A 22,116-nucleotide genomic window follows, 5' to 3' on the forward strand; every position below is an offset into this window, starting at 1 on the left:
ACAAAACCTCTCTCTCCTTTGCTCCTCGTTTATATGAATTGAGCCAAGCAATCCCTTTGTGTGAATATGTCCATCCAGGAAGAATGGGTGACCTGTTTGCCTTAGGTGGCCCTCACTCTGTGCACTGCCTCTATTCATTACCAGAAGAGGGAGGGCCAGTGAGGCCAGATTATACATGTGCCCATGAGGAAGCGAATAGTACCAGACTCTGTATTTGCCTTTCACGTGCACTAGGCATTCCTGCTACTAAAGGAAACTGACAAAGATAAGTGTAGACTATGCTGTCATAAAATGGTGACCCATATTTATTGATCACACACACATACACACCACGTCTCGTAATGCCTAACTGAGGCTTCAAAGGAACTTGCAGAAAAATCACTCAGCTAACATCGGCAGAGCTGGGATCTGAACTCTGGTGTGTCCTGAAGCCAGAGCTCCCACTGTTACCCACTGCTGTATGGAGTCTTAACACACCTTTTTCTGTAACATCCATTAGATAAAGCAGTTGGCATCACTATTATAACTTAACTGTATATTGTAGTAACTATTATAACAACAGCCGTAACAGCACAACAGAATATACAAAAGATATGCACTTAAAGAGTTCTGAATGAAGAGTGGTTCACTATCGCTTTCCCGAAATTGCAATGAATCAGGCGATAAATGCCAAGTCCATCCTGTAATGAGTTCTCTCAATTCACCGTATTACTTTAATAATATTGCACGTGTAACATATATGTGACATTATTTAATCATGTGACATGTGATGTGTAATAGCTCACATATACTGTGTGTGATATGTCACATGAGCATAGAAAAATAATTACAATAGTCTTCTAGTTACCAACTCAAAGTTAACCACCAGTCAGAACAACAATTTTAGCTATTTCTGTAAATCATGTTTGTAAGTGCTTTTGTGTTTTCTATCAAATCCTGAATGTTCTGTATTATCAAGAAAAAGAGGGGCCGGCCCTGTGGCTTAGCGGTTAAGTGCACGCGCTCTGCTACTGGTGGCCCGGGTTCGGATCCCAGGCGCACACCGACGCACCACTTCTCCGGCCATGCTGAGGCCGCGTCCCACATACAGCAACTAGAAGGATGTGCAACTATGACATACAACTATCTACTGGGGCTTTGGGGGGGAAAAAAGGAGGAGGATTGGCAATAGATGTTGGCTCAGAGCCAGTCTTCCTCAGCAAAAAGAGGAGGATTAGCATGGATGTTAGCTCTGGGCTGATCTTCCTCACAAAAAAAATAAAAAAAGAAAAAAAGGCTTACCCTGGAGCACAAACACAGCCACTGATACAGGGTGAGGATGGGGCACAAGTGAAGTTCATGGCCAGGTTTGCACACGTTGTCTCACAATTCACACCACCAGCTGGTAACTCGGGGTTAGGAAACCTGCAGTCGAAATACTCTTTTCCCTCAGGGCAGACGTGAACTTCAAGGACAAGGCACAGATAAAATACCCTTAACTTTGTATCGTTTCATACACAAATAATCATATTGCTACACATTTGTCATCTAAACAGAATTTACCACAGAACATTTTACCAGTTATTAGTAGATGATGCTCTACTCTGGGATGTTTGCTTGTGGAGCTTACAAACATTCCCCAGCCAGATTTCTTTAGTCATCTAAATTTCCAAAACCTGTTTTGAGTTTGAAAACCTTAGCTGCCTTCCATAAGGAGCTAACTAACCAACTAGTATATAATTTTCTGAGGTCAAAAAACAGGGTATTTTGATTAATCCAAATATACCTTATCAATTTTTGAGGACTGCCAATACAGTATATTAAACTGTTACAAAGCCATGTGCTTATAACAAACACCTGATACTCGTAGACCTTGCTTCACCTCTGAGTCATTATTTACATGAGTCCTCACTATACCACAGACACACAGAAGTGGACATGATTACAGGCAGGATAGGGGCTATGTATTCCCCCAGAAAGCTTTTGGGCTCAGAGGGATTAAATAAAGTCCCTTATTGGGGCCAAAAGGATCATACTTGTGGATTCTTCTGTGAGAAGTCTGGTCACCTGGGCTTCCCCTTCTTCGGTTCTGAGCTGCCCTGAAGCAAACACAGCAAGGCAGGCACGGCCCAGGAGCTCCTGAGCATGCGTGTGGTCCCTGCACACACCCTGTACAGAAACCCTAGGTGGCCTGCATCCTCGTAAAAGAAATCTAGGGCATACAATTCAGAGCTAATTTATAATAATATATAAGTGACTGTGCAAATAAATAACAAAGCAATAGAACACAATTAGTTTTATCCGCCTACAGTCTTCCTGTCCATTAAAATCAATGAAAGTAGTGTTGTTTGTTATTTGCCTAGAATTTCTCCACAGTGATTAAAAATTTGAGGCTTTTTGTATGGTGAAAATAAATAATATAAAGGGCCTCCTAATATATTGGATCTTCAGGAACAATACACAAGTGTAAAAAAGATTCTCGGGAGTAGATGACATTTTACATGCCATTTTTATTGATGGCTGCGAGTCCCAGAGCCTTGCTATTCATGACGTAGCCCAGTCACCAGTGGCACGCCATCGCCTTGGCCATCGGCAGAAACGTAGAATCTCAGGCATCACCCCTGACCTACTGACTCAGAATCAGCATTTTCACAGGATCCCCAGGTGACTGTGTGCACATTACAATCTGAGAAGTGCTAGTCTAGCGTAGTTTCCTAACTGCTGTTGCACCAATGGGTTAAAGCAGGTATCTGGGTACATATTTCTAAAGCCCCTGGGGCACCGGGGGTGGTTCTGGGTAGGCAGCATCTAGGCGGCATCCCTGGGTTGATCAGCTCTGCCCCTAAACAGCCTTATATGTTCACCCAGACTGTCCTACAAACATTATAAATCCCAATGTGAAAAAAGTTAGGAAGCATTGGAGCACGGGGTTGAGAAACATTCCCAAGGCTGTATTCCCGCACATCGGCAGAAGGGCTGAGATGGATTAATGACTTTTGAAAGAAGAGTGGGGGCAGGACTAGAGCCACGTTCTCCTTAAAGAAAACATCTATCTAGATCTTACCAGTAGAGGGCGTTGCCGCTTCGTCGCATTTCACAGTCCCATTTGAACACTGGCTAGTAGAAGTAAACAAATAGTTAATTTATGAACCCAAACCTCAGTTTTTTCTGTATTTCAAAAACAATATAAAGTGCAAGAACTGATTGAGTGCATATACAAATGTTATTTTTCCCACAGATTTCTTTTACAAACAAGATATTGGCTTAAGCCAAATTTGAAAAGAGCTATTTTTGGTTCAACACATTTTTATCAAACTCTTATGGGGGGGGGGCAGGGGGGCACTGTGGTAGGCATGGGGGATACAAAGACTAGAATTCATAGTCTTTACCCAACTGCTGATTTTCCAGTAGGAGAGACAGACATACAAATGAATATTTTATGCAGTGTGACACATGCAACATAGAAACATGTTTAAGATATAGAAGAAAAACACAGAAAAATGTTTACAAATCTGTTGGTGATTGACATCAAGGCAGTCAAAGAAAGCAAGGTGTGGACAGTTTTGAAGAATGGATGGAGGTTATGATATGGATAAAGTAGGAAGGCTATAACACCCAGTGGGGACAAAGCCATATAGGGATGGAACAGTGTTCTACGTAACAAAGTGCAATGTGGGAAGTGACAGGAGATGTGGATGGCAAAGAGTCAAAGGCCAGCTCCTACTAAGACAGTAAGACTTTATCCCTGAGGTGAGCCACTGAGGACCCTAAACAGAAAAGTGATAATGGTTGGTTTGGATTCTGGAAAAGTCATTCTGGCAGCAGCGTTGAAGATAGAGTGGAGTCACAACGTCTGGCAACTTAAGTTCTAAAGTCAAGTCATAAGGCAAAAACCAAATAAAGGCAAAATTAATCTTGAAAATCCCTTAAGAAGATATCACGATAGAGAAAAACACACCAGTTCTCAATAACTCCAACACAAACAGTTTTTCCTCCAGCTTTCGACCAGATCATGTGTCCTGTATTTGAGCCCAATGAAGAAGCTGACATATACGGGCCACACCACATGAAAAATATGCTTATGCATCATCTAATACTGGGAGGATGCTCAGAAGTGTGATTCGCTCACACTGTGAATGGCAGAGAGGAACTGACACAGACAGCTCTCAGGTCACAGATCCAGGTCTTCCATATCATAATCGTTCTGGGACACAGGCTTTTTCAGAGGAATGGCAAATGAGGTCGCTACACTAATGGGATTTTTTTTTTCTCATTGAGGAAGGATGATTCCTTTGTTTTTGCCAAGTTTACTTAAATAAATTCACTTATGTTAAATTCAAGAGAGTTACGACATCTTGGTAGAATGGAAGGCGACAAGATTAGAGGCAAGAAAACTGGGTAGAAAGGTCCAGAGAAGAGATGGTGAGAGACATTGCTAAGGCAGTGGCAATGGAAAGGAGGGAATGGATTTCAACTATCTACAGAAAGTAAAATCCACAGTCATTGGGAGTTTATTGGCTGGGGGTGTCTAACAGAAGGAAGGGGTCAAAAATGACTCCCAGATTTCTGCCTTGGAAAACTCTGGCTAGTAATACAACCTACTAGAGAAAGCTCCACGAGCTGGTTGCCTTTATATCTTGATTGAGGGATAGAAGGAAAGAAGGAAGAGGGAGATAACGATAAAGGTAAATTGAGCACAAACAATATCCTACTGTGAATACGCTGCAGAACAAAGTAGGCAAGAGAGCAGGCGCTGCAGAGCCAGGTTGCCTGGGACTGAATCCTGGCTTCACTACCAAGTTGCTTAACTGCCTGTGCTCATTGTCCACACACATAAACTGGGGACAAAGCAACGGTACCCATCTCTTAGGGTTACAGTGACTGGTGCCAGGGCAATAGAAGGTGCACAGTAATGGTTAGATATCATCATTACCACTATCTACTGTCTGTTATTATCTGTGGACTCTTGTGGTGCAACTAAAAGAGAGAGTTGAATATAGATCCATATGGAGTGCTGCATGGATGTGTCTGCATTTTTAACAGATAGATTACAATTCAGATGAGTGTTATCCTGTGAATAAGTGCTATATCACTAGGATCCATGTCCCTAGGGAGGCAGTACAGTGTAGTTTTTTTGAGCCAGTGGATGAACCACAAAACTAAAACCCTTGAGTAACTTGCAGTATTTGAACCCCCATCTCACCCCTAACTTCTATCTGAGAATCAAACTGATCAAAGGGCTTCCATTTCGCTGTATGACACTTCAGTTCATAACTCTTTCCTTCACTTACAAGTACACGATTTCGGCATTCCATGTTGAAATGTAATATATGTATATGGTTTAAAAGTTTACATTAAGGTTATCTGTATTTTTTAAATCATAGAAGCCATGTTTCAATTTATGGTTTTGGTTAAGAAATTATATTAGTACGTGTTGCCAAGTACAATCACCATCATTGAAATCTACCATAAGCCTGAGGGCGTTGGGATGAGCTCCCCAGGTTGATAAACGCTGCCCCTATGATGACACCGGCAGTGAAATCTATAAGAAAAAAAAAAGGTTAAATTAATAAAATAGGATATAAATGTTTTAAAAAACACTAAAATCAAGCAGACTCTACACTCTGTACTGGCAATTTAAGGCACACTCTAAAGATGACATTATTCTATGAGACTACATGCAGTTCTGCTATACAAATGGCAGAAACCATTTAAATGTGAAGTCTTGTGTAGTTTCAGATTTTGTTTTCTAAAATACAAAATCTGTACTGTTTTAGTCACAAACCAAACTATGTTGTTTTAGTCATAAAAAAGGTCCCTGGGGCCGGCCCCGTGGCTTAGCGGTTGAGTGCGCACACTCCGCTACTGGCGGCCCGGGTTCGGATCCCAGGCGCACACCAATGTACCACTTCTCCAGCCATGCTGAGGCCGTGTCCCACATACAGCAACTAGAAGGATGTGCAACTATGACATACAACTATCTACTGGGGCTTTGGGGAAAAAAAAGGAGGAGGATTGGCAATAGATGTTGGCTCAGAGCCGGTCTTCCTTAGCAAAAACGAGGAGGATTAGCACAGATGTTAGCTCAGGGCTGATCTTCCTTACAAAAAAAAAAAAAAAAAGATCCCTGAATGCACTTCAGAGAAACATAACTGATGTATCATTTAGCCCTATATATAAGATAAAAGTCTTTATCTCATGTGAGATTTGAGAAATTTCTGAGTGCTGACAGACATGACAATCTTGCCAATAAAATTTGCCACATGACGTTGAAACATAAACCGTGTTATTAATTTTGAAATGGTAAAAACAAGAAGAAAATTGGGGCCGGCCTGGTGGTGTAATGGTTAAGTTCATGCGCTCCGCTTCTGCAGCCTCAGGTTCACAGGTTCTGATCCTGGGTGCGGGCCTCCAGACCACTCATCAGGCCATGCTGTGGCAGTGACCCACATACAAAATAGAGGAAGATGGGCACAGATGTTAGCTCAGGGATAATCTTCCTCAAGCAAAAAGAGGAAGATTGGCAACAGATATTAGCTCAAAGCCAATCTTCCTCACCAAAAAAAAAAAAGCAAGTGGAAATAAACTTCAGGATTAACCATCAGATTCGTTAGCTCTTTCTGTAGCTATTTGTGAACACATACAGAGTAAAACTAAATACATAAAGGTAAAGACATTAAGAAATATTAAAGAAACAACTCACAAGCAGATCTTTGCCATATGCACACTTATTTTATGGAAAAAGTGACTGTTCAATAGTGGAGAAAATTTATTTTTCCAATAAGTAGTGCTGAGTCAATTAGATTAAAAAAAAGAAAGAAAGAAAGAAAAGAAGGATGAAGCTCATCTAACCTAAGAAGAAAAAGAGAGAAAAACTGGATGCCACCAACCCACTGCTGTGACTTACACGGGCACACAAAAGCTGAGTGTGTCTTCATAGTATTTGCCTTCCGGACAGTTGCAGCCCTCAGCACAGTCATCATTACACTGCTCCGGGGCAGACAGAGAGGTGCAGGAGCGGCGACAGAAGGAGGCGCAGTGATGGTACAGCATGCCTTTCTGGCACACCACCCCTGGGGACGAAGGGGCATCAACTGAGAAAGATTTCCACAGGGCACAGAAGCACTTTATGTTGGGTTATAGGTCTGTGATAGCCAGCTCTGGTGGTCTAGCAGTTAAGATTCGCACTCGCACCACTGCTGCCTGGGTTCATGTCCCAATCAGGGAATGACACCACTGTCTGTCGGTTGTCATAGTGTGGCGGCTGTGTGTTGCTCTGAAGCTGAACGCTGTGTCACAGGTATTTGAAATACCAGCAGGGTCACTCACAGTGGACAGGTTTCAGCAGAGCTTCCAGACTAGACAGACTAGGAAGAAGGACCTGGCCACCTACTTTTGAAAAAGGCCACGAAAACCCTGTGAATAGCAGTGGGGCATTGTCTGATACAGCGCCAGAAAGTGAAGATGGCCAAAAAGACTGGGCAGGGCTCCTCTCTGCTGCACACAGGGTTGCTAGGAGTAAGAACGGACACCACGGCACTAACAACAAAGATAGGTCTACAATAAACACAAATCATGAAAAAAGATATCTTACACCAATAAGCCTAGAACATTACAGAATCCTATAACAGAAATAAAGTAATTATTTGCCTCAATAGAAGTATGACAGAAGAATAAAATTTCTATTTTGAAATATTTTTAAGTCTGATATTCCATAACATTAATAGCCTGTATCATCATTTTTTTTAGTATTTAAGACATTTTATATGTTTAAATAAACTTCCTGTTCTCACATTTTAAATCTATTTACTACTATATTGACATCATCTTCTTTATGACATTATTTAAACCCAAGTAAACTTTTAGTCTTCTAGAAATAAGACAAAACTTGACTTTATTGATCCATACTCAGAGATCTTATTTTTTGCCTTCTTAATCATGTTAATACTTTTTCTAAATCCTTCTAATTTCTCTTTAGACCAAACTGAACTGATTACAGTAGGCAAACTAACATAATCTAAAAACATACTTGTACAATCTCCTAGAAAATGCTGAATAAAACATAATTGAAACTACGTTAAATGTATAATTGATCTTGTGAGAATGAGGGAAACAAAAATCCAGAACTTTGAATATAGGAGGATGGATCCCAGTAATCCTGGACCTTACATTTAACTCATGTGGGAATGGAAAATAAAAATTGGTCCTTTGCAAGGCAGGGAATTGGGAGACCCTTAACTTGGACTCTCAAAAAAGCACCATCCTCAGTTGCAAAGATGGACTACAGCAGAGGTCAGCAAGCTTTCTACGTAAAGGACCAAACGGTCAATAGTTTCAGTTCCGCAGGCCATGCAGTCTCTGTCACAACCACTCAACTCTGCCCTTGTAACTCAAAAGCAGCCATAGACAATAGGTAAACATACGGGCAACAAACTTTACTTACAAAAACACACTCCTGAACTAGAAGAAATCTGCTCACAGTACAAAAGGATGCCAGGAAAGCTTCTCTATCTCTGTGGGGTCTGTGACGAAATCAATTGTCCTCAGAAATCAAATCCCAGATTTACATCCTGCACAGGTTTGGTATATGAATTGACATTACTTTTATGTTTATATTACTTTTGTCTTAGAAAGCCCAAGCTGAGAAATCAACATCAAAACTGGCCAGTGATACCCCTGGAGTGATAGGAAAAAGTTTTGTGAAACCACTGGGGGGCAGACAGGTGGAGAGAGTAACGCTCCTGAAACCCAGGTCACAAAAGATTTTAATGTGGGGGAAGACCTTGATGAAGATTAGCACACAAAAAAATTATAGAACACATAAGAAAAGGAAACAATCTGCCATGAATGAGAACAGCAGACACCATAACCCTGAAGATCTGAGCCCCAAGAACTTGAGATAATAATTGCCTGTTGTATAATTTATCTACTTAACTAGAAATCAACTTTGTCACTATATCACATAATGCTTTTCCACACTTTCCAATACTTAGATATGACATTTCTATGATAAGAATTTTTGCAAATTTTTCAAATTATTTCTGTTGCATATTTCAAACCATACAGTTACACTCTAATTTTGCTTATAGTAAAAACAGTCAAAAGTTATTGGTCTTATCCAACATAGCTCCAACTTTAAGAAATGAAGTATTTAATTTGTTTTTCATGTTTGCACATATAATAATATTTCAAATAATGTAAGCAATGTTGACCTTTCATTAAAAAAATAAGAGCAGTAATTACAAACACAAAAATCTCTAAAGCATTTTCTGATCGTCTTTGTGCCATCGCCATTATACTCACCACAGAATGACACTTGAGCTCTGAAGTCGATGGGAACACCACGCTGGCCACAGAGGTAGGCATAGTGGGCAAGAGCATTGCAAAGGCAGCCGCTTCCACACTTGCATGCATCATGGCGGCATAGCTGATAGTACAGTCCAGGGCTGATGTAGACGTGGCAAGGAGCAAAGAGCTCTCGGTGGATAACATCACAGTGTGCTGCATATCCAACTATCAAAGAACCCCATTAGCACCTCGTGTACTAGTCTAGATGTTACCCCTAAGTATCAAATTCCAGACCTATCCAAGCATCTTGCTTGCCTAGAAATACACTGTATAGCATATTACTTTTAATAAGAGCCAATATTTTCAGCTTATACTGGTTTTTTTGGTTTGTTTTTACTTTTGGCAATATTTGTGACATCACTTAATCCGTATTCAATAATCTTTTAGCAAAAAAAAAAAGTATTGTGTTATACTTGAATAACATGAGTAATGGAAAGGTTGATAGAAGTGGCCTCAATCACCCCATTCATTGCCTGAGGATCATCTTAGGAAATCATCCCAATTCTGCTACAAAGAATTAGTGAGTATTCGGAGACATCTCCAGACATCCACTCACAATGAAAGCAGTGGCAGATTGTGGATGTTATAGCAACTCCCTGGAATACACAATTATCCAGGAAGGATTGGGAATCATCTCATTCCAATGGAGTCTCTGAGGTGAATGGTAATGTGTCAGATGCCACATAGTCATTGAACACAGTGTCTGCACAAGGCACAGTGCACAATGTCCAGCAAATATTAGGAGCTCAAAAATGTTTGATAAATGAATCTATGAATGCACAAATAAATGAATGATGAATAGAAATTAGGGATTGGAACATATTCTAAAAGTCATGAGATACAACTACGAAGCCATTTTGGGGAGGTCTGTGTAATCACTTCTTGAAATTTGTTGACTTTTCCCTTGAGAATGACTGATCAGATATAATTCTTTATGAGAGTAACCAAGTTTGTCAAAACAATCTAGATCCCGCCTTTCTGAGAAAGGCTCGTCCTGTGATTCCTTGATGTAGTGGACCTAGGCTGCACTGATTTCCTCACAGATAAAATTGATGAATCTTCGAGTTGTCATTGTCTTTGAGAAACTAGATGAACTGCTAGAGATCAGAATTTTTTCACTACTAAAGAATTATACTGAATTTATTTTGTTGAGTATTTTAAATATATTTATTATTGGTAAGGAAACACATGGTAATTATCTGAGTATTGTATTTTTGCGTTGTTATGCATATGTATATAAAACAAATGACTTACATTATAACAGCATACTGTTGGCATGCATATTCCTAATCTCCAGGAGCTCCAAAGAAAAGCAATATATCAGTGGGGCTTTTACTGTGTGCCCCAAGTATTTGTAGATCATAAAATATTCCTAGTGACATTAAGTAAAATGGTGACTCAAGAAGAGCCTTGTGGAAAAATATCCTTCAGAATCCACACCAGAGTTATTGACTTTTATCTATTTATTTTCCTTTCCTTGGGGATCTTTCTGAATTTACCTATCTGAAGTTTTTTATAAAATAGTCATGGCAAAGGTGAAGAAGGGTATTACCTAAAATATATGTCATAGAAGACATGATGTATGGGGATAAAAGTGATAAAAATGTATGTAACAAAATGCCATGTTATAAAGGAGGTCATCAAAGAAAAGATCAGAGGGAAACTAAATTTATCAATTGGACTCTACTCCAACTTTTACATGTTATTAAAAAAGGAAAAAATAAAGTTGCTGCAATATCAAGGAGGGAACTGAGAAAGCTAGAAACAAACTGAGCAAGACTAATCGAAGGAGAAGGAGTAGATCTGTTAGTAAAAAGTTAAGGACAGAAGGGGGAAAAAGTACTATTAAATGTGAATGAGATTAAAAATATTGAATTATAGAGACTGAAAGACTTTAGTCTAGTCCTCTTATTATAGATAGGAAAAATGATCGAAGAGGTTAACAATCTTCCTCAAGTTTGGAAGTTGGCTTAGATAAAAAGACACACTACAAGCAAGATTATCTTGTGTTCTTTTCAGTGCACCAAAACTATAAGTTAATAATAAGGACCAAGTGACAATCAACAGAATCCTCCCAAACAACCACTACAAAATCCAGAAATTGTACTGGCTTTTCGGGGGTACTCAACCAATATTAATAATGTATAAAAAAGTAACTACGTAAAAATAGTAAACTAGCCAAAATAACAAGAACAAATTAAAAGAACAAATTAAAATTATAAAAATATCTATTTAAGCATGACCATTAATTTTTTCACAAAGTGATTTTGCAAAAGAAAAAATAATAACAATATGTCTTCTTTTATTGAGCAGTGAAATAGCCTTTCACGTGGTTTGCTGTGGCTTTAGTAAAAAAAATACAGCCAAAAATTCTTGGCACATGAGTTGCACTGTCATTGCAGGTTGGAACACTGGAGCATGACCATCTCCAATAGCTGCACACTTGATGGCACAAAGCTTCCTTGGATCACTGGCTTCCTGCTTATGAAGCCATGCGCTGTGAGTAGGAACTCGTAATACAATAGTGATAAACAGGAGAATCCACATGAGCTGTCACGCTATGAAACCGAAGTCAAATATCCCAAGACTATAACAGCATCATTAGAGTATTTCTAGAGATTTTTTTTTAGCATTTAAAAAATGTGAAATCTTCAAAATGCTAGTCCACACTTGGCTAGAATTTGGGGATTTTTAAGCCCCTAAAATAAGTAAATTTATGAATGCAAAGTAGTAAATAAAATACTCATTTTCTAGAGTTCCTTTTAAAAATAACCTAAGTTACATAAAGAGACATATGTAAAGGCATAATAGTAAACAAAAATAGAGAAGGAATGGCATTGATTTTATCATAGTGAAGAAAATCAGAATTTAAAATCACTCTCTAATTTTACAGGATGACAGTAATACATAGAACTTGCCCCTAAGTTTACATGCAGAAAGAAAGACTTACTGTTTTGTTGATTAATGTTACAGGGGTCCACCATCGGAACATGAACGGGCACAAAACAAGTGGAGGAAACTCTCCACGCGTTTGCATGAAGTTGTGGGGTACCTTCTATCATGCCTGATGGGGAACTAGAAAGCAAAGATAATATTCATCTTAGTCTCTCCCATTCATTTCATTTGCTCATAGTCTTCAAATATTGAAAAAAGAGAATATTATTTTTTTAATTTTACAAAGAAATCTTAGAGCTTGAAATGTTCTATTATTTTTTTAATATACATGGTATTAGCTTCCTGTTAATTAAGACTTTCCAATGTGTCAAATTGTGGACATACATTGTTTTATTTAAAAATTCTCTCAGCCTTGTGAAGAAAATATCATTATCTTCATCTTCTAGAGAAAGCAAAGAAGAAGTTCAGAGAAATATCAATATTCACTCAGCTGAAAAGTGTCAGAGCCAAGATTCAAATCCAGTTTGCACCGATTTGATGAAACATCACTCACACAACCAAAACATGAATGTGTGTGTGGTTTAGGGCACATGGGGAGACGTAGAAGTAGATAGCTTTCATAACCCTTTTCAGGGTAAACACAAATGTCCCAAATGTCTGATTTAATAGCTCAGTTTCCATTCTGAGGCCTGATATACCGAGGTTCCATTGTGAAGTTGGGCAAACAAACCAAATGAAAAGTGAGAGAATGGTGTAAAAGACACCCTTCATCTGAGTTTGCTCACTTCTTCAGTTCCCTCAGCAAACCAAAACGGGAGAGTAACATCTACCCTTCCGAAGCCAAGCTTATAAACCACAACAATGTTTAAGAACTAAACACTAAAATGCCCCCTCCAGCAGCCATCAAGATTTATTAACTCATGAGCCAATATTTAGTAAGTGACAATCCCTGTTGTGCCAGGCACTGTCAAAACTGCTTAGAGAATAATGTTGGACTAGGTCTCCTGTAGGAAGCTTTGACCAAACAAAACTTGACTAACGCAAGCCCTAACTGCGCTAATTGCTACAATATGGCCAAGTGGTAGAGCAGGCTTCCTCTCAGCTCTCTGTAGTGTTCTAATAAATTAACTCCTTGGGTTACCATTTACTCCATCACCATTAAGTACACGGAGCTTCTCACCACAATGACTGAGGGAGGAGAAAAAAAGGAAGCTGCACAAGCCTTTCCACAATGCCCATCCCTTGTCCCCACCCTTTCCCCTCTCCTCCCTTTTCCTGTTCCTCAAAATCAAACCATTCTAGAACTGTAAAGAATTATAACAAACACGTAATCCCAAATCCCATTTTGTTCAAATGAGAACTCTGAGACTCAAAGAAATTCCATGACTTACACTAGGTCTTCACGCTCTTTCCCTCTCCTTCTCTCCTCACCCCTACAAGGACATTAAAATAGGTCAAGGGGATGGGTATAGCCAGGGTTCCCCTAGAGGAACTGACTCAGCGCTTGGCTCTCTTATTTCATTTAGTTCACTTAAAACAATAAATACAAAAAAAAGTAGGAGCTAAAAGGTAGGCCCATTTATTTATCGCAATTCATTTTATAAAATAACCTTTCAACTCACCATAGTTAACTTACTACATAACAAGGCATACAAAACAAATTTTCAAGTAATTAATATTTTCCATTCCGCTAAGTTTGCCGATTCGCATTAACCTTTGTGAAGTAAAGAATTTTAACCGCTTATGCTGGAAAGCTAAACAATGTTCGAAAGTTATCTCTGATTCTGAAATATTATCCTGCACTGTTATCACGCCTGAATGTTTATACATGGAGGAGACTGGTGCCTTAGAGAGAGGCAGACAGATCTGCCATCTGTTAAACATTGACTGCTAACCCACTCTACAAGCAAGGAAGAGAAAGAAGGCTTAACGTCTTTTCTGCACATCTTAGCCAAGTCAATTAATATAGTTGCTGTTTTACAAATGTAATAAAGATACAAAAATTCTGACCTACAAATAAATAAAACAAAAAGCCAAATAAACTGAAAACAAATTGATCACACAGGAGACAAGATAACGAAAATTCTCCTTTGAAATTTTTAATTTTAAATGCCAGTTCTCCTTGCCCATCCAAATTCTCTTCTTGATGCCCCATTAAAAGTTCTACCTCCATTCAATTCAGCTGTCTACTGCATGGAAGGTTCTATGCTAGTTCCTAAGAATATAAGAATCAAGTATGCAATCTTTATTCTCAAAGTCCTTGTAGTTTTAAGTGGAAACCAGAGAATTAAAAGATGGATTTTCATAGATAACACAGAGTCAGAATTAACTTTATATGGTGGGATATGAATTCACTTTTAGAAGCAAAGAATGTCTGAGTTGGGCTGAACTACAAATGGGAGTTCACAGGAAGATTAGGAGGGGAAAGAACCCCAAGCAGGAAGAGCGGCACACGCAACAGTTAGAAAACAACACGGTATCTGGAGAATGGCCTCCCCATGAAACATCCCCTGCCCAGCCCCCGTGACCCATTCAAAATCCCTGCTGTGCTTCTAGCCACCACCACACAGCTCAACACTTAACTTTTTGAAACTACCTCAGTATTTTTATAAGTATTGTTGGTCAGTACCTTGCTTAGCACTAATTATTTCTCAAGGGTTGTTATCTCCTCCCCATCCACAATACAAGCTCCTTGAGGATGGGAACCATGGCGTACTGCTCCAGTTGCCCCACAGTCCTTAGCACAACAACAGGTGCTCAAAGCATTTTTGCTAAATTATACACTGCATCTTTTCACATGTAGGTGAGAATGCTTTGTGGATACAAGGGGTACAGATGTATTTAATCGCTTTTTTTCCAATGAAACACCAACTATCACAAAATCCAATTAACTTAGATGCCAAAATGTTGCTTTAGAGGTATCATTCATACCAAATGATATCAATATTTTTAAAGTATAATTTACTATCATTTAATATCAAATGATATTAAGATTTTTTTAAAGGCAGTGAGTTTTCAATAATGAAATACTGTTAAGTTTAAGAGGTGACAGAGGAGAGAATAATAGGCGGTTAGTCTATGGGTTAGCCCACAGGCTCTGAGTCATGCTGCCTAAATTCAAAGCCTAGCTCCACTGTATTTGAGCTAAGTGACTTTGAGCTATTTGTCACTTCGAGGCCTCAGTCAGTTTCCTTATTTATAAAGTAGAGATACTAATCAGGGGATTGCTACAAAATTTAAATACCATGATCCATCTAAAGCTCTTGGAACAGTGATGACTAAGCTATTATTAGTTAAGTAAACATTTCTGCTGAAAGAATTTATCTCCTCTAAATTACTAGTCATTAAAATATGTTAGCAATACAGAAATCATACTTACAGAAAATCATCCCTTATGTTCCCATTAAAAGTGCCACACAGACCTAATGTTCTTCTTTTCCATGTACTAGTGAGCTGAATATAAATTCTTTCCCCATCTATAGCAAACAGAATCTTTAAGCCAAATGTGGTTTTTAGGAGAATAAATAAGGATGACAGAGTTTGAATTTCAACAATTCCTGCAGGAAAAGAACACACATAAATCAACTTGGAGACTCATAGGCAGTGTTCTGAAAGGCTAGCGTATAACACCAGGACTCTTCTTCCAAGAGACTGGGACGTGGGGAGGCAGGCTTGCAGTTCCTGCCCCGGTGCTCCAGGGCCATTTGTTGCCACCTGTGCCTGCTTTCTTTTCTCCCATTGCCCTTCTGTCCCACCTTTCTGGGTCTTCAGCAGATATTTTTAATAGGCTGTCAGGTCAATACGTAATTTCAGTTGGCAAGCATCTCATGGCAGGGGGCAGTAGGGGACAGTCCTTAGACATCTGAAATCTGATCGCTTAATGTGTATGCGAGTGTGTACGTGAGCGCGCGCGCGCGCGTGCGTAAATTTTTCCCCAAACCGGTCATGATTCAATCAGGAAGTAGCACTTTCCACAAAATTCCCCATTCCCTTGAGATTGTCAGCAGCGAGGGGGAGCACAGCACTTAAGAAACACCATTTTATGAGACACCTTTAGAGACAAGAAACTTGTGTTCAAAACTGAACGAATGACTTTTGCTGCCAGAAAAGTTGCTTTTCATGCTCTTATATCCCTGTCACAATTTCTGCCATCAATCAGGCCACCAAACCCAGAAATCTCAGAATCATTCTTTGATCACTTCATCACCCTCATTGCCCTTCCCCCGCCAACCTCAATCCAATCCGTCACCAAGTTCAGAGGACTTTTTTTTCTAAATAACTTTTCAATCTTTCTCCTTCTTTCCACCTCTACTGTCACTGCCTTAGATCAGTTCCTCCTCATTTCCTGCATGCTCTACTTGAATAACATCATAACTATTCTCCATGTCTCCTAACATCTCTCAAAGCTGCTTCTACACTGTTGTCATAGAAGTCTACCAAAGAAAAAAAATGACTATTTATTAGTCTTATTAAAACTCGTTATTTGGTGGAACCATAAGAGATTGTCATCTTTGTACATAAAAATGGTCAAATAAAATGATAATTTCATACTCAATTTCATATCAGGTTCAACTTCCTTAGCAAGACACTGACTAGCATGACCATGTAATTTGTAATACAAATCGGGACGTTTCTGAGAGTGAGAGAGAGTGTTATTAATAACTATCCTGGAACATAGGCAGGAATAGGGCCATCCCAGGAAAACCAAAATGTATAATGCCCTGTATATAAGGTCTTCCCCAATCTCATCCCCACCTATTTACCTCTTCTCATCTCTGGACATTCTCCACTTACCCTCTTCATGCTGTGGCAATGCCAAACTAGTCATCATTCCCTCTAAACGTACTGCACGGTTCTACACGTCCTTGCTATGCACAGAATACTTTCCCAATCTGCTTCATCCTGGCAACTGCTCAGCTTTAAATGCTCAATTAGACATCCCTTCCTTCAGAAAACTTTTCTGACTATACCTGCACACCCCTCCCCAATGTTAGGTGAGCTGCATTCACTTAGAGCCCCAAAGTCCCTATGCATATCTTTGAGTTTATCATATTTTGTGTAAGTTGCTATTTACTTGTATCTCTCCCCTTCCAAACTCTAGGCCTCTTGAGATAAACACCAGGTCCCAGAAACATGGTGATCTCCACTACGTTTAGCTGAGGACCTAGAGGCATGTGTGCACTCAATAAATGTTAGGTTAGTCAACCAATGGAAGAAAACTCCACTTAGGTTGTTTTGTTGTTGTTTTTAATGTAAGGAAAGTACACCATTAGCATTGCTTCTTACCATTCAGATTGAAGCCTTGGTTAGGACTGGTGAGGATTTGTCCTCCCCTACTAAGGGTCACTTGTTTGTTAAAATCATCCTCCAGAATTAGAGTTATAGACTGAAGGCAGACCAAGCCAAGGTTCTGCATAAAAATCAAATTATCGATTAAAGGAATGAGAGAAAGAGAGACATAGAATGAGACAGGGACGAGGGGAGAAGGTGAGGGAGAGAAAGATGCACATAAGAATTTCTGGTGCATGGAAAGCTTGAGTTACTACAATCTTAATGATAAAATAGTTACAACATCTTAATATGAATCTTACTTAGTCCCATTACTAATAAAATATACCTCTTCATTGTACATTAAATATACCATATTCATTAAATATGCCACATACGTGCATGTACTTTACATGGATCATTAAATAAAAATCTTTTCAATAAAGTGCCAAGAATTATGTTTTCCACAGCACATGTCAAAATACCTCTCCAAATTCATTTGGGGTATATCAGACATGAAAAAATTCAGTATAAAAAAGAACAAAGGAATTAGGATTCTATGTAGAAAGCTAATTCAGACTCTGACTTACTGCAAAGGAAAAAAATCAAACTGAGAAGAAAAAGCAAATAAAGTAGTTTGGAATTTTGTCGGAAATAGCCATTTTACATTGGGATAAAACTATAAAATTAAAGATTGTGGCAAAATTTTGACTACCTGATTGAGAGAGATGAATGGAAAGATTTGGGTTTCTTTATTTACAAATTATTGATGTGTTTATTTCAAGAAAAGATCTAAAATAAATATACCAGTAGGCTAAGAAATTCACCATATCTATTTAGAATGATATGAAACAAAACCTGTTCAATTCTGTCAAAAATCATCTCTTTAAAACAGTGGTTTTTGAAGTAACCAAAAACTTAGGTCCATTGTGCAATCATGTATGAAATGTTCAAAAAACTCTACATACAAATACCAGTTTTAAAGAAAAATGCAATTAAATATATAGTATTTAATCTATGTTATATTTGTTTTCATATTTTAACATCTCTGAAATCAGGATGCATCATATAATCAATGGTATAACAGATTAATTATCAAAGTTTTTTCTTTCTTTGTAGTATATAGAATAATGATGCCTCTTAACAATCAATGGTGTCTTAGTTTTGAAGAAAATGGCTATACCCATTCATGTTACCCTTCTTAATCTAGACATGAGGTTTGAATCAAAAAAAAAAAAAAGAACATTCCTTTGGTCATTTTGAGATGTTCTCACCTGCTCGCAGTGAGCTTTCTGTAAAGTAATTGCGAATTTATCTTTTCCAGTCCCTTTCACAAGGATGTACTGACACATTCCAATGAAAGAATAATGTCGACCATCAAAAGTTGTAAAATGAGAATCACCCACAACGGAGCATTGAACTACCGAAAAAAAAAAAAAAAAGAAGAGAAAAAGGAGAAGGAGGAGGAAGAAATTATGTTTATTCTTAAAAAGCAAGGAAGGAAGTCAACTTACGGTAAATATCCATGCATCAAAAAAAATAGCTAAAGTGTTTAAAATTTACTAAATTTTACTAGTTTCACAAACATTAAATTATGTAATTCAATTTAATTTAAAACTTGTTAAATGATAGCTCTGCCACATAATTTTAGGTTTTGTAATATTTATATTATTTTAATAAACTTTTACCAAAGTTGCCTTCTCAAAGCTATCCTTTATTCAATTTCCCATCTAGCCTCCGAATACTTGGATTTATAGATCATTATATCTCTTGTTATATATGAAATGACCTCAAAAATCAGTGCTTTCCTACTCCCCAATTTAAAGAAAATTGAGACTTTTTCTTTAAAAACATTTTAAAAGATTACCTGGACAGTCATGTTCAGTGCAGTTCCAAACTCCACCGACACATACACTAAATGAAATTATAAAAATATTAATCTACTGGTACAGAGAAATTGTATTATTTGTATCAATTTATTGATTAATGTACCAAAATATATCATGTTTATAGATTCAGAATAATCTGACTTGAAAAACATCTCTGCAAAAGTTCAATTAATTGATAAATTTGGGTTGGCCAGCATCTAAATTATTATTTATTGTGTGTCATACTTAAAAATCATAAAGATGATATAAAGGGAGTTCAGAATAGTCAAGAACAAGCTAAGCAAACAGAGAACTTCTGTTTTTGTCCTTCTCTCATTGCTTAAACGGAAAAAGATCAAACACACAAAAAGTATTTACCTATATCATTAGAGAGATATACATAAAGAGTTAAGATTAATAAGTTAACTCACTGCTAAAAATTAAGAATATTGGTTTTGAGGATCATCAGACATTAAAGAGAGAGAAAAGATATCCTCTTGTGTAAAATAAATTCTGTCTTCTATCATCAAAAAGATATGCGTGTTGGAGGAAAGAAGCAGAGTCTTTGAAAGGCAGGAACTCAAATCAGTATCTAAGTACAGAGCTAGTTACCCACGCACACGGATACCAAAGGGAAAAGAGCCTGATGGCATTTAGACCTCTGTTTCTTTTCAGACTGCCCTGGAGGGATTTAATATTTCCCTCTAATAGTCTTAGCTACCTAATTTAATAAGAAATTCTAAATGTCTCCAATCATGCCCAAAAATTGAGAGTCACTTTTTAAGGTATTCACTAGAGAAGGTTAGGAGGACCATCAAGGTCTAGGAGTAAAAATATGTGCAAATTAGTGATTATGAATAACAAGAAAATGCAACAGACTCAGAATATCGATATAAGATTTTATGGAATTACCTAGGGAAGAAAGAAGAATTATGTCATAAAAAATACATAAATGTCCCCCCACCCCTGTATAGATTTTAAATAAAATGCAAACTATGTCTTGGAATTTTGGGGAGAAAATCAGTAATAAGTAGATTCCTTTAAATACATGTCATGGTAGAGTTGTCAACTTGCCGGGTATCCAGAAATAACTGGCTGTACATTGATCACATACCATTCAGTACATTCTTGTTCAATTTTTGAACCAACTGAATAAGCTAATCCATGAAAACTACACGGGCAATTTTCCAAAGAGATGCAAGTCCCATTGTCCATTATGAGGCCTATTTAAGAAAAATATATGTCAAATTCTCAAAAGAAATAATAAATATTTATTCTTTGAATACAATAATTCAACCAACTTTTATTGAATATTTGCTTATACTAGGTACTGAAGTACAAATTACTTCCAAGGAGATTACCAACAACCTGGTTCTGTCTCAATCAGTAGGTACCTTATAAGGGTCTATTAAATAAATTAAATTAAATTAAATTAAGTGATTTTCAACTTTATTATCCCATGACTTGCCATCAAAAACTCAAGGTTCATCGTACAGAATAAGGGCAACTAGTGTCTCCTTGCTTTTGAGGGAAGAAGGCAGGAAAGTAGGGAGAGAGTATATTCTTGATTTAATCTCTGTTTCTCTCAAAATGAGAGATTTACACTATCAGACAGATAAGGAAGAGCCAGGCAGTGCTACTCTAAGGACTAGTACAGTGGACCTGCATTTGTTACTTCTCTGTCATGAGTAAAGGTGGTTGAACCAGAATGGAAATCAACCATACTATTAAGCACACTGTTTCATTCAGCTGACCCTCATTTTTCAGAGTAAGACTTTCTAGATGAAGGAAGCATTGACATACATTTTGGTGCATGGATTTATATTCTAGTGCAAACTCCTTATCTCACCATTGACTGGTAACAAACAGTTCAGGCCCAGCACGGGTCCACAGATCATATGCTGAGTAGCACTGACAGAACAATGGACTAAGGTCAACAGATCTTATTCCAAGTAGTCCTCACTCATGTTAAGTATGTAACAGTGGAAAATCACTTAACATCTCTGAGATTCTATTTTTTTAATCTATAAAAACAAAAGGGCTTGTGTAAATCCTCATGCTCCTATAAATGTCTATCAGTATTGCAGAGTCATTCCTAAATTTAAATCCCACCTCCATCACTTGCTATGTTACTTCTAATTTTGAATATTAAAACTATATCAGGACTAAAATTCTGTACTGCCAAAACGTGAAGGCTTTTTTTTTCTGAACTTGCTTTCATCTTTAAAAAATGAAAATATATACGTTATTAAATATCTTTAAATATTCAAGAGAACAAAAGATTTGCCATGGGTAACTTCAGGACTCGAGATTCCAAATTGCCCGAGAAATTTACAAAGTAATAAGCCTCTTGTTAAAGAAAAGCAGCCATTTCTCCAAGTCACTTCAAGGACCAAATCCTGCAAGGGTAGAAAATTGCAACAGCCCTAATTTCCTGGGAGAGGAGGTTAAGAGGTGATTCTCAGATCACTGGGGACTAGTTTCCAGGAGAGCAGACATGGTTTCTTTCGGGAAGCACTTACCATCTGGGCAGTAACATCCATCAAGACAATGGAGATTGCTCCCAAGACATTGTTTCTCAAATGTGCAGGTTGGTGGGCAACAACTGATACAGTCCCGGTGGACAAAGCTATCATCACACTTATCAGCTAAAATGGGCAAACAGAGGAGCTGTAAGTCAACTTTATTCACCTCTCTTTCAAAAAAATTAGTGTTTCAAAAAGTATGCAAGTTTACCAATGTTATTGCGTCAATAATA

At 38.0% G+C, this 22,116-nt stretch overlaps 1 protein-coding gene across 3 annotated transcripts in view; it reads right to left on the minus strand.

Moving 5' to 3' along the window:
* The window catches only part of OTOGL (otogelin like), a 136,260-nt gene that overhangs the window by 85,221 nt on the left and 28,923 nt on the right, over positions 1–22,116 (minus strand). For all 3 annotated transcript variants that reach the window (XM_087448603.1, XM_087448602.1, XM_004417902.3), the window contains exons 12-23: positions 21,881–22,006; positions 20,473–20,581; positions 19,358–19,404; positions 18,765–18,910; positions 17,509–17,632; positions 15,602–15,779; positions 12,278–12,402; positions 9,283–9,492; positions 6,887–7,052; positions 5,447–5,521; positions 3,044–3,096; positions 1,282–1,444 (exon numbers count right to left, since the gene is read on the minus strand). In XM_087448603.1, coding sequence (XP_087304729.1) covers positions 1,282–1,444; positions 3,044–3,096; positions 5,447–5,521; positions 6,887–7,052; positions 9,283–9,492; positions 12,278–12,402; positions 15,602–15,779; positions 17,509–17,632; positions 18,765–18,910; positions 19,358–19,404; positions 20,473–20,581; positions 21,881–22,006 — 1,522 coding nt within the window. The remainder of the gene's footprint in view (positions 1–1,281; positions 1,445–3,043; positions 3,097–5,446; positions 5,522–6,886; positions 7,053–9,282; positions 9,493–12,277; positions 12,403–15,601; positions 15,780–17,508; positions 17,633–18,764; positions 18,911–19,357; positions 19,405–20,472; positions 20,582–21,880; positions 22,007–22,116) is intronic.

This window comes from Ceratotherium simum, chromosome 25, assembly GCF_057802395.1.
Source record: "Ceratotherium simum simum isolate JZ-2026a chromosome 25, ASM5780239v1, whole genome shotgun sequence".
In the NCBI taxonomy this organism is placed as follows: Eukaryota; Metazoa; Chordata; class Mammalia; order Perissodactyla; family Rhinocerotidae; genus Ceratotherium; species Ceratotherium simum.